This window comes from Pteropus medius, unplaced genomic scaffold (assembly GCF_902729225.1).
Source record: "Pteropus medius unplaced genomic scaffold, Ma_sr-lr_union100, whole genome shotgun sequence".
NCBI lineage: Eukaryota > Metazoa > Chordata > Mammalia > Chiroptera > Pteropodidae > Pteropus > Pteropus medius.
Window position 1 is genome coordinate 2,358,256 of NW_024353517.1, and position 10,150 is coordinate 2,368,405.

Sequence of the window (10,150 nt, forward strand, 5' to 3'; positions counted from 1 at the left end):
CAACTTTATGGTGTTTTTCGGATCCATCCCCCAGTTCCGTTCTGATTAAGACAGAGTAGGGTTTCAATAAATGCTGATAGGCTGAATAAATGAATACTTGAAGATATCATGAAATAATAATTTTTATCACCCACATACCTTAGCAGATAGAGTGTGAAACTATGAAGTCACAGACTGGGTTTCAATACCATTTATTCCACTTACTAGCTGGGCAATCCTAACCCCTCTTAGGGTTCAAGAAATGTTGAACGAATAACTAAAATGTTCTCGCAGAGACGTGTGACGAATTAAACGAGATAATGCTTGTTTCGTCCCTGGCCACTATCAGCGCTCAAGAGAATTATTGCTCTCCCTACTACACCATGTTTTGTGATTATGTATACTGTGAGTTCCTTGAGGGTAGGGGATGTCTGACTCGATTACGAGCTCCCCCTGGTGCAGGGTCACGTTACGCAACCAGAAAGACCGAGGACTACAATTTTTGACATGCTCGTGGCGAGAACGATTACATTTCCCGAACGGATCTTGCCCCTTCGCAGAGACAAGTCCCACCATCCCGCAGGAATCTCAGCTTGCTCGTGTACGAGTGAAGGCCTACTATACTTGTAGATCCACTCTGCGGTCCATAGGACGCCCATCCCCAGCGCTTCAACGGGTCAAGTTCGTGGCGGCTGCGTTCCACGCCTAGTTCCAAACTGCTGAGACCTCCGACAGGGCGGGCGCCTAGGCGGACGCATGCGCACTCTTCTCTCCTCGTCTCCACCCTCCCTCCCTTCGTTAAGTCCTTCGCGTTTTGGTCCTTTTTGTCCTCTACTGCGTGCCGTGTCAGTTTCCGTGCGGAAGTGGTGGCCGTGAGAGAAGAAGATGGCGACCACTGTGGTGGCGCTGCCTGGAGCGATCGCTAGTCGGGCCAACAAGCGCAGTGGCAGCGGCCTGGGAGGCGGTGGAAGCGCTGGGGGAGCCAAAGGGGCGGAGGAGGAACCGCCACCGCCTCTACAAGCCGTTCTGGTGGCTGATAGCTTCAACCGCCGCTTCTTTCCCATCTCCAAGGACCAGCCTCGGGTGAGCACCGTGCGCGAGAGCAGCCAGAGGGCCCAGAGGTGGCGGAGCTGGAGCAAGTTATCCTTTCGGCTGCCTAGTGAGGGAGGACGTGTGCCCACCCTCTATCCCTAAATCAGGTGTATGTAGTTAGGAGAAAGGTGAAGAAACGGTCTAAAGCCTAAGTGATGGCCTGACTAAGTGAGTGGCTGGAAGATTTGGGCATCCGTAGTGCTGCCTACCTCTGGTTTGGAAGGCATGCAGAGGGCTAAATGCAGAAGCAGTGCTTGTGAGAAGCCTTCACGCGGGGATTTATCGCCCCAAGAGGAGGCTGCAATGCTTTTAACTATCGGAGGAGAAGGGTAGTCATATGCCTAAAAAAGAACAGACTTGTCTGATCCCATAGTAACAGCTGTTTTGGATCACGCTTTTTTCCTTCCAGGTTTTAATGACAGCCAGTGCCATCTGTCTCAAGAAGGACAGAATGAGTTTAGTGGCTGGTTGCTCGCAGCCCCTGTATTGTTTAGACACTGGGGAATTGGACTGAGGTAGTGGGATTGCTGGGTCACTCAGCAGTCGCTGGTTCAAAGAGAGGGACCTGCATTCAGTTCACAGAAAATCTTCTCTTACTCCCCGCCCCTCTCCCTTCAAAAAAAGCCTAACCGCTGTTCTTTTTGCACAAGTGGCTAGCCCTTGACTCTTAGAAAGGAATCAAGAAAGGAAATGCTTTAGTGGTGCTTAAGTTTCTGGAGATACGAGTGATTTCCAGTATTCTCCTTTGCCAGCGGTGGTCACCTAGTCTGTGGCAGTTCTGAGCGAAGGAAGAAGAATCTATGCTCACTACGTCCAAATTGCAACACTCTAGACTCTAATGTTTAGAGAATGCCATGAACGTTAAAGGCAGAAACCTGATTACTTTTAAATTGGAAAGATAAAACTATAGTGTTTGGAAACAGTGATATAAGAGTGAGAATTGTGGTTATGGGGGAAAGGTACTCAGAGGGCCCCCACATATTCAAAACTTTTCATTCATTTTTGGTTTTCATCTCCTACTCTCCAGGTCCTCTTGCCCCTGGCCAATGTGGCACTCATTGACTACACTCTGGAATTTCTGACTGCCACAGGTGTACAGGAAACTTTTGTCTTTTGTTGCTGGAAGGCTGTTCAAATCAAGGAGCATTTACTGTAAGGCCCTGCAACTTTACTTTGTGTGTTTCACCATTTTTTTTCATTTTCTTAGGATGGATATAACTAAATAAGGGGAAATCATAAGGGAAAATATGTCTATTTAGATTCCACCATAAGGTCTAAGAGTATTCTGTTCACTTATCAGGAGGTAAGCAGCTGAAGCTATGACAAAAATTAGAAGAACAGCAATTGGGTTTCTTCTGAATTTTGTTTATAAAGTTTGGTCCTAGTGGGTTTTACTTTTTATTTAATGGCTCCAATATGGAAGTTATTAGAGTAACATCTTTGTTTTTCCACTGAGCCTCTAAATATTGAGCTCTTCCTCATCTTTATATTTCCAGTGCCTAGCTTAGTATCAAACACATAGTATGCACTTAACAAACGTTTGGTAAAATCTTCTTGAAAAAGAGTGAATTTCAGGATTTATGGAAACTTAGGAAGTAATCATTAAGTTATTAGCACAGTCTTCATTAGACAGTTGCTAAACTTGGTCTGAAATTTAGAAGGAGAAGAGTGTCATGAAAAGTGTGTTCCCAGGATACTTTGTATACCCTGTTTGGGGACAGGGGTCAGGCTATGGAGAGGAAATAACATGTTTCTCCAACCCATAAAACAAGACTGGTGACACACGATGCTGAAACCATTAATTATAGTTCGTAAATCTCTTTGAAGTTGAGGACGCTGGCAGGAACCCAAAAAAGCCATAGAGAAGGAGTGTAAATGTTGAGTGGGAGAGAAAAACAGGGAAGCGCTACATGATCTTTATGCTTGATTTATTCATTTTCTTCATCCCCTTCCTTTAGGAAATCTAAGTGGTGCCACCCTACATCCCTCAATGTAGTTCGAATAATTACATCAGAGCTATATCGGTCACTGGGGGATGTTCTCCGTGATGTTGATGCCAAGGCCTTGGTGCGCTCTGATTTCCTGCTGGTGTATGGGGACGTCGTCTCAAACATCAATATTACCAGAGCCCTAGAGGAACACAGGTCAGGGTGGGAAAATGGTAGGGACAATGGTTTAGGACCAGCAGAACCCTAAGGCTGCTTTTCTGCAGCACTCTGCTTCCTATCCTTTATAGGTTGAGGCGAAAGCTAGAAAAAAATGTATCTGTGATGACAATGATCTTCAAGGAGTCATCTCCCAGCCACCCAACTCGTTGCCATGAGGACAACATGGTAGTGGCTGTGGATAGTGCCACAAACCGGATTCTCCATTTCCAGAAGACCCAAGGCCTCCGACGATTTTCTTTTCCTCTGGTGTGTGGGTATCTGGGTTCCTTGAGGTGGGAAAGTGACAGGTTCCAGCAAGAGAGATGGGTTAAAGGCCTTGTGACTTCTCCCCACAGAGCTTATTCCAGGGCAGTGGAGATGGAGTGGAGATTCGCTATGATTTACTAGATTGTCATATCAGCATCTGCTCTCCTCAGGTGAGTTCTTTGGGGCCAGGGCTGCATAATTAAAGAGTCAAACTCTGAGGGTATGTTATTGCCCCCTTAGAAGGCCAAGCTGTACTTCTTCTCCTTCTTTCTCTTATCTGTTCTATAGCAAATAGGTGCTGTCACCTTGACTCCAATATTGGGAACCTCTTTGGGATTCTGGCCATTGTCTTGCTGTCATAGATAAGATCTGATAGGTCTCTGGGGGCTTTACTTTGCTTCCAGAGAATAGTATTTAACCTTGGCCCCACCCAACTTCTCCCCACAGGTGGCTCAACTCTTTACAGACAACTTTGACTACCAAACCCGGGATGACTTTGTACGAGGCCTGTTAGTGAATGAGGAGGTAAGAAAAGGCTTCCAATGCCTCTTTTAAAAAGGGCTATGATTTCATCTCATGTGGATAACTTTTGGCCCCCTTTGTGTTTTATTGAGCCTTAGGAGGAAGGAAAATTGCTGGGGTTGGGAGCAAGCAGTACACAAAAGTCTCAGGCCATTTGGCCGTGACATTGAAAAACAGAGGAGAAACTTAAGAAGATTAGAAAAATGTTGTACCTGGGGGTGTTCTTCCTCTCTTGCTTGCTTGGGTAACCTCCCTTTCCTTGTCCTCATTCAGATCCTAGGGAACCAGATCCATATGCACGTGACAACTAGGGAATATGGTGCTCGGGTCTCCAACCTACACATGTATGCTGCTGTCTGCGCTGATGTCATCCGCCGGTGGGTTTATCCTCTCACCCCAGAGGCAAACTTCACTGACAGCACGACCCAGAACTGCACTCATTCCCGGCACAACATCTACCGAGGGTCTGAGGTCAGCCTGGGCCATGGCAGCATCCTGGAAGAAAATGTGCTCCTGGGTTCTGGCACTGTCATTGGCAGCAATTGCTCCATCACCAACAGTGTAATTGGCCCTGGCTGTCACATTGGTAAGCACAGGTGGGGAAGTCAAGCCAGCCATCCTAGAAGCAGAAACCTGGGAGGCCCCATGTCTCCAGAGAAGGATACAGAGGGATAGTCCTAGAGAATAAGGAAGTAGAGTGGCTACCTTAATAAAGGAGGGATCAAGGATGCAAAAACAGTAATGCTTTAATTTGTGGCCTGTGAGCCTCTTATTGGGTGACTCTTCACATTTTAGGGTACCCTATATTCATATTCAGGAACAAGTGGATAATTAACATGCAATAATAACATCTGTTTAGTGCGTTACAGCTTACAAAAGGCTTTTGTGTACATTGTTTATTTAGTCCTCACAAAAGCCTTGTGAGATAGGTATTATTTATCCCCAGTTTATAGATAAGTCAACTAGCTCAAAGAGGTTGTGTTGCCTGAGGTCATGGCTAATAAGAGACAGTGCTGATTATTAAATCCAGTGTTCTTTTTACTCTGCCATAACTTCTTGGTTAGTCTCTTGGTAACTCACTTTGGTTGTAGGAATGTGATGCTTCTAATAGAACTGCCCCTTTAAAAGGACAACAATAAGATTTTAATTCTAAAATGTACAAGAAAAGGTGGTATACTTTGGTTCTACTTTTAGTTATGGACATGATTCTAATAAGGCTCTTAAGTTCAAGGGGTCCCCAGAAATCTTGAAGGTTTTTAGGTTCTTAAGTCCTGTATATAGTTTGTAATTGTTGTAAACCTGGTGGAGGATGGTAAAGCTGAGCAATGTCCTATCCTCAGTCCCGATCTTAGAGGAGGAAGAGGGTGTTTCTGGTTAATTGAGAGATGGAGTATTTGAGCTGGGCGGGAGCTGTGCTGGTGTCAGTCAGCTGTGTCTTCCAGGAATTGCCCTGGTCTGGAGTTGGAGCCCTGATTGACCAGGAGTCCTTCCTGTCCTGAGCCAGGTGATAACGTGGTGCTGGACCAGGCCTACCTGTGGCAGGGTGTTCGAGTGGCTGCTGGAGCACAGATCCATCAATCTCTGCTTTGTGACAATGCTGAGGTCAAGGAAAAAGTTACACTGAAGCCACACTGTGTCCTCACTTCTCAGGTGAGACCTGCTCCATACTGCGTGCAGGCCCCAAGCTGAGTGATGGTCATGCTGAGCCAGAAGGGGCCTATATCCACCTATAAACCAGCCTGAATTGAGACTCCAAATCCAGTGGTTTCATTTGCCTTCTACTTGACTTCATAAAAAAAAAAATCACTTTCTTTGTCAGGATGTACTTTACTTTTCCCCAACACACTAATGGATATGTGCCACCCACTCCTTTTTTCTCCCCTAGGTGGTAGTGGGCCCAGACATCACACTGCCTGAAGGCTCGGTGATCTCTTTACATCCTCCAGATGCAGAGGAAGATGAGGATGATAGCCAGTTCAGTGATGATTCTGGGGCTGACCAAGAAAAAGAGAAAGTGAAGCTGAAAGGTGTGAGACTTAGCAGGTGTGGGGCATCTGTGTGTCTCTCTGCCCCATAGGAAAATCAGTGTTTCCTCCTGGAGGGATTGGTCCTTCTGCTGGGCTTTTGCTAAAGGTCAGTGCCTTTCCAGGTTACAATCCGGCAGAAGTCGGAGTTGCAGGTCAGGGCTACCTCTGGAAAGCTGCAGACATGAACATGGAGGAAGAGGAAGAACTACGGCAGAATCTGTGGGGTGAGCTAGGCCTTATTTCTGTCACTCCCCACCTCCCATCCAAATCGGAAAATTTTGAAGGAGAGTGAACTCTTCAGAATCAGAATACTTGTTTATTGCTTTATTGCTGCAGACAGGACAGATAATGGCTCTCTGTCAATGGCTCTTTCCTTATTTTTCTTTTTTCTCACCTTATATGGGCTCAGGACTCAAAATCAACATGGAAGAAGAGAGTGAAACTGAAAGTGAGCAAAGTATGGATTCTGAGGAGTTAGACAGCCGGGCAGGCTCCCCACAAATGGATGACATCAGAGGTGAGTGGTCAGGGGAGCAGTGTCCTAGGACAAAAGTGGAAAACCTCCAGTTTATTCTTTATCTGGATCAGCTGGCCAAAAACTTACATTCTTCCCAGGAAAGTTTTGGTATAAAGTCAGCATTAGGTAATTTAATGCATTCTAGAGTAATGTTGGCCTATGAACTTATTTTTGCTTTGATTTTAGTGTTTCAGAATGAAGTCCTGGGAACACTACAGCGAGGCAAGGAGGAGAACATTTCTTGTGACAATCTAGTCCTAGAGATCAACTCTCTCAAGTAAGAGCAGCCCCTCCTTACTTCCTTCTGCAGGCAGGTAGAGGTTCTCTCCTGTTTCTTCCCTAAATAGGAACTTGTTCCCTTGACATCCCAAATGGACAAGGCCAGTAGCATATGGAGCAAAGAGAGCATTAAGTTCTAGCCTCAGCATAGACTTCTTCCTTCCCAAAATCGTTCCTTTCTATGTTGTTCCATCTGACTTCCTGTCCCCCAATGTCCTGCCATAGTCAGTCATGCTGAAAAGGCCAATGAAGGCCCTGATGTCACCACTCTCTCCCCACAGGTACGCCTATAACATAAGCCTGAAGGAGGTGATGCAGGTACTGAGCCACGTGGTCTTGGAATTCCCCCTGCAACAAATGGATTCCCCGCTCGACCCAAACCGCTACTGTGCCCTGCTGCTTCCTGTGAGCAAAGACTGGAGCTGAGTACAAGGGATTGGGTGGAAGCAGATACACATCCTTGCTGTGCTTGATTTTAAAAGAAATCAGGAGTGGAATGCCTTGTGGGATATTATGTTACTTGTGGTTCCTTTTTCCTCCCCTCTGGAAGCAAATTGGATTCTAGAGCAGCCTTGCCTGGTCCAGAGGAGTCGAGTTAGGTTCAGTCCTGAGTGGCCTTTCAGACTTCAGGTTTTAGACCATACCAGACCCCAAAGGTATACCCAGAAGAGACCTGGAATTTCAGAGTCTCTGACTATAAATGATTTGACCCAGAATGAGATCAACCTTTAGGCTAGGAATAAGTATTTTGAGGCAGCCCGCATATCTGACCCCCTTTCACCTTCCCCAGGGAACCTTTTTCCCCAACCCTGATTGCTAGCAACTCCCAAGTTCCTCTGACATGATTCTACAAGGCCTGTATCATCTCTGTCTCGTCTTCCCATATCATGAAAGACCCATGTTATCAATATCGATTTTCTTTGCTGTTTATGTATAGGTACTTGCTCAGGAATATATTTTAGCTCCCTTTTCCTTTCTTCCATAGCTACTTAAGGCCTGGAGCCCTGTTTTTAGGAACTACGTAAAGCGTGCAGCTGATCATTTGGAAACATTGGCAGCCATCGAAGATTTCTTCCTGGAACATGAAATTCTTGGCACCTCCATGGCCAAGGTGAATACTACCTCAAGCCTCATAGACCTGCATTTGCTTTGAAACAGGCTTTGGTGACCTCCATGGAGACACAGAACAGGTTGACATGAATCCAGTATTTAGTTGGGTTAACAGCATTGTCTATCCTTACTATTGTTTTCATTGCTGGGATAGTACAGCTTGGCCAGGAAGGTAGCCATTTGGAAGTAACACTGGGAATGTGCAGAGCACTACCCAGCAATCGTTTCAGAAGTTATACCTGTCCCAGTACCAGGATTAACAGCTGACTCTTGTCTGTTTTGGAGGAGGCTGCTCAGTGTGTAGAAGGAAGCTGAGGACCTAGTAGAGAGAAGTACTAAGATCTTTCCTCCTCTTCCACTGTTATCCATTATATCTTACTGAATCTGCAAAGTCTCTGAGATCTCTGCTGGCCTTCTGCAGGTACTGATGGCTTTTTACCAGCTGGAGATCCTGGCTGAGGAAACAATCCTGAGCTGGTACAGCCAGAGGGATACAGCCGACAAGGGCCGGCAGTTGCGCAAAAACCAACAGGTGAGTGAAGCCCTCTTCTCACCATGGTGGTTGTCTGATTCCCTGGCCCTTGGCCCTAGACTGCAGAGTGGTTGGTCCCTGGGGCTTTATGGTGGTTTAAGCTGTTTATCCACTAAGGAGAACAAAAGGATTATGTGTCCCTCCCTCAGTAGCTCTCGAATGTGCTTCCTTACAGCTGCAGAGGTTCATCCAGTGGCTAAAAGAGGCAGAAGAGGAGTCATCTGAAGATGACTGAAGTCACACTGCCTGCTCCTGTGGGTGTGGTTGATTGCCTTCCTGGCTTCTGGGCCAGGGCAAGTGAGAAGCTAATTGCAGAAAATGAGCGACCACCATCCTGGCTGAGACTTAAAGGAAGAGAGGCTGGAACTATAGTATTCTTCCCACCGCCAGCAACCATGTGCCTCGCATCCTGACTGTGGAGTTGGGATGAGGGAAGTTGGGCTGGAACAAAGCTCTGCCTGAAGAGGAGCTAGGCAGGCCCTTCAGTTAGAGAAAGGCCAGAGGCCTTTGTGCTCTCACTTTCCCTCGGGCAACAGGAGAGAGCAGCTGGCCCTCTCTGCTGCTTGTATTTGTTAATATTAAAAGAGAGAGGGGGTATGTTTGGTTTCTCTCCAACTCTGACTAATCACTTGCTGACGTAGGTGACCAAAGAGTTCTGATGTGACAGCCTTTTCTTAATATCTGGGGGAGAAGGAGAGGAGTATGCATGGCCACTAGGTGGTACTGTGGTTCCTCGCTAATGAGTTGCAGAGGGCGTGGATTCTTTTCCAGTCTCTGGACCAGTGTCTGGTTCTGGAGTGGTTTGTCTGAGCCTGTTACAATAGAGCATCCTCGTCTGAACACTCTTCTGCCAGAGAGTGATGATGCCAAGCATATGTAAAGTCTGTTAACCACTTTCCAGTCCCTTATTTTTTGTCCAGTTGATCCAGTAATACTCCTGTCGGGGAAGCTGGGCTACTACTATTCATCTTAAAGATAAGGAAATTTGTTCACGGTCTCATGACTCTTGAGGAGTAAAGCTAAGAATTTGAGCTTCGTAATCCAGACTTCTTTCTGCTTCCACATATTCAGTGTCTCGGTGAAGGGAAATTGCCCCCCAGAGGCAAATATAATCCCAAGCCAGCAATGGATACCCTAAGAAAAGAGGGAAATCCTACAAAATGGACTTTTCTGTAATATTGAGAATGTTTACTGTATGATAGGCATTTTGCTAAAGACTTTTCATAGGTTATTTTAGTTAAAACCTTTACATCGACCCTTTGAAGTAGGTTTATCCCCGTTTTCAGATGAGGAGCCTAAAGTTCCGAGAGGTCCCATGACTGGTGATTGATAGACCCAGGATATGTTATTGGACTCTAGAGCTGTGGTTTATCACTGCCGTTTTGTCTCCTTTAACCTCAACCATATGACCTATCTCTTTTTTTTTTTTTTTTTTTTTTGAGCTCTTTGTTGCCTTCCTAAAACCCTTACTCTATTGACATTTAAACTGTGGCAAATGTTACTAATAACAGGTGGCCCTCCTCCATGTCACAGTTAACGTAGATTAACTTCCTTCATTTCAGTTGGGTGGAAAGGAGTAAGCTGAGGAAGAGGACCCTGAACTGTACTCAGAGGTGTCAAGGGGCATTACTGTCTTTCTAAAGGAAAAACAAGCTGGCCAGTATTTGGCCTTACATAC

General features: G+C 46.0%; 1 protein-coding gene across 1 annotated transcript; it reads left to right on the forward strand.

Annotated features, from left to right (window-relative positions):
• Positions 1–775: 775 nt before the first annotated feature.
• On the forward strand, positions 776–9,512 carry EIF2B5 (eukaryotic translation initiation factor 2B subunit epsilon). Its single transcript, XM_039850857.1, has 16 exons — positions 776–1,062; positions 2,099–2,223; positions 3,030–3,215; positions 3,308–3,485; positions 3,575–3,655; positions 3,933–4,010; positions 4,281–4,593; positions 5,512–5,657; positions 5,893–6,034; positions 6,157–6,258; positions 6,444–6,551; positions 6,738–6,828; positions 7,112–7,235; positions 7,816–7,941; positions 8,362–8,472; positions 8,648–9,512. Exons 1-16 carry the CDS (start codon positions 865–867, stop codon positions 8,705–8,707), a joined length of 2,169 nt encoding a protein of 722 aa, XP_039706791.1. The 5' UTR covers positions 776–864; the 3' UTR covers positions 8,708–9,512.
• The last annotated feature ends 638 nt before the right edge of the window (positions 9,513–10,150 follow it).

Excerpts from the sequence above, each read along its gene's own strand:
- EIF2B5 (XM_039850857.1), top strand. The coding sequence starts at position 865 with ATGGCGACCACTGTGGTGGCGCTGCCTGGAGCGATCGCTAGTCGGGCC. Across the intron at positions 1,063-2,098 it reads TCTCCAAGGACCAGCCTCGG|GTCCTCTTGCCCCTGGCCAA; the intron begins GTGAGCACCGTG and ends CCTACTCTCCAG. Across the intron at positions 7,942-8,361 it reads TTGGCACCTCCATGGCCAAG|GTACTGATGGCTTTTTACCA; the intron begins GTGAATACTACC and ends GGCCTTCTGCAG.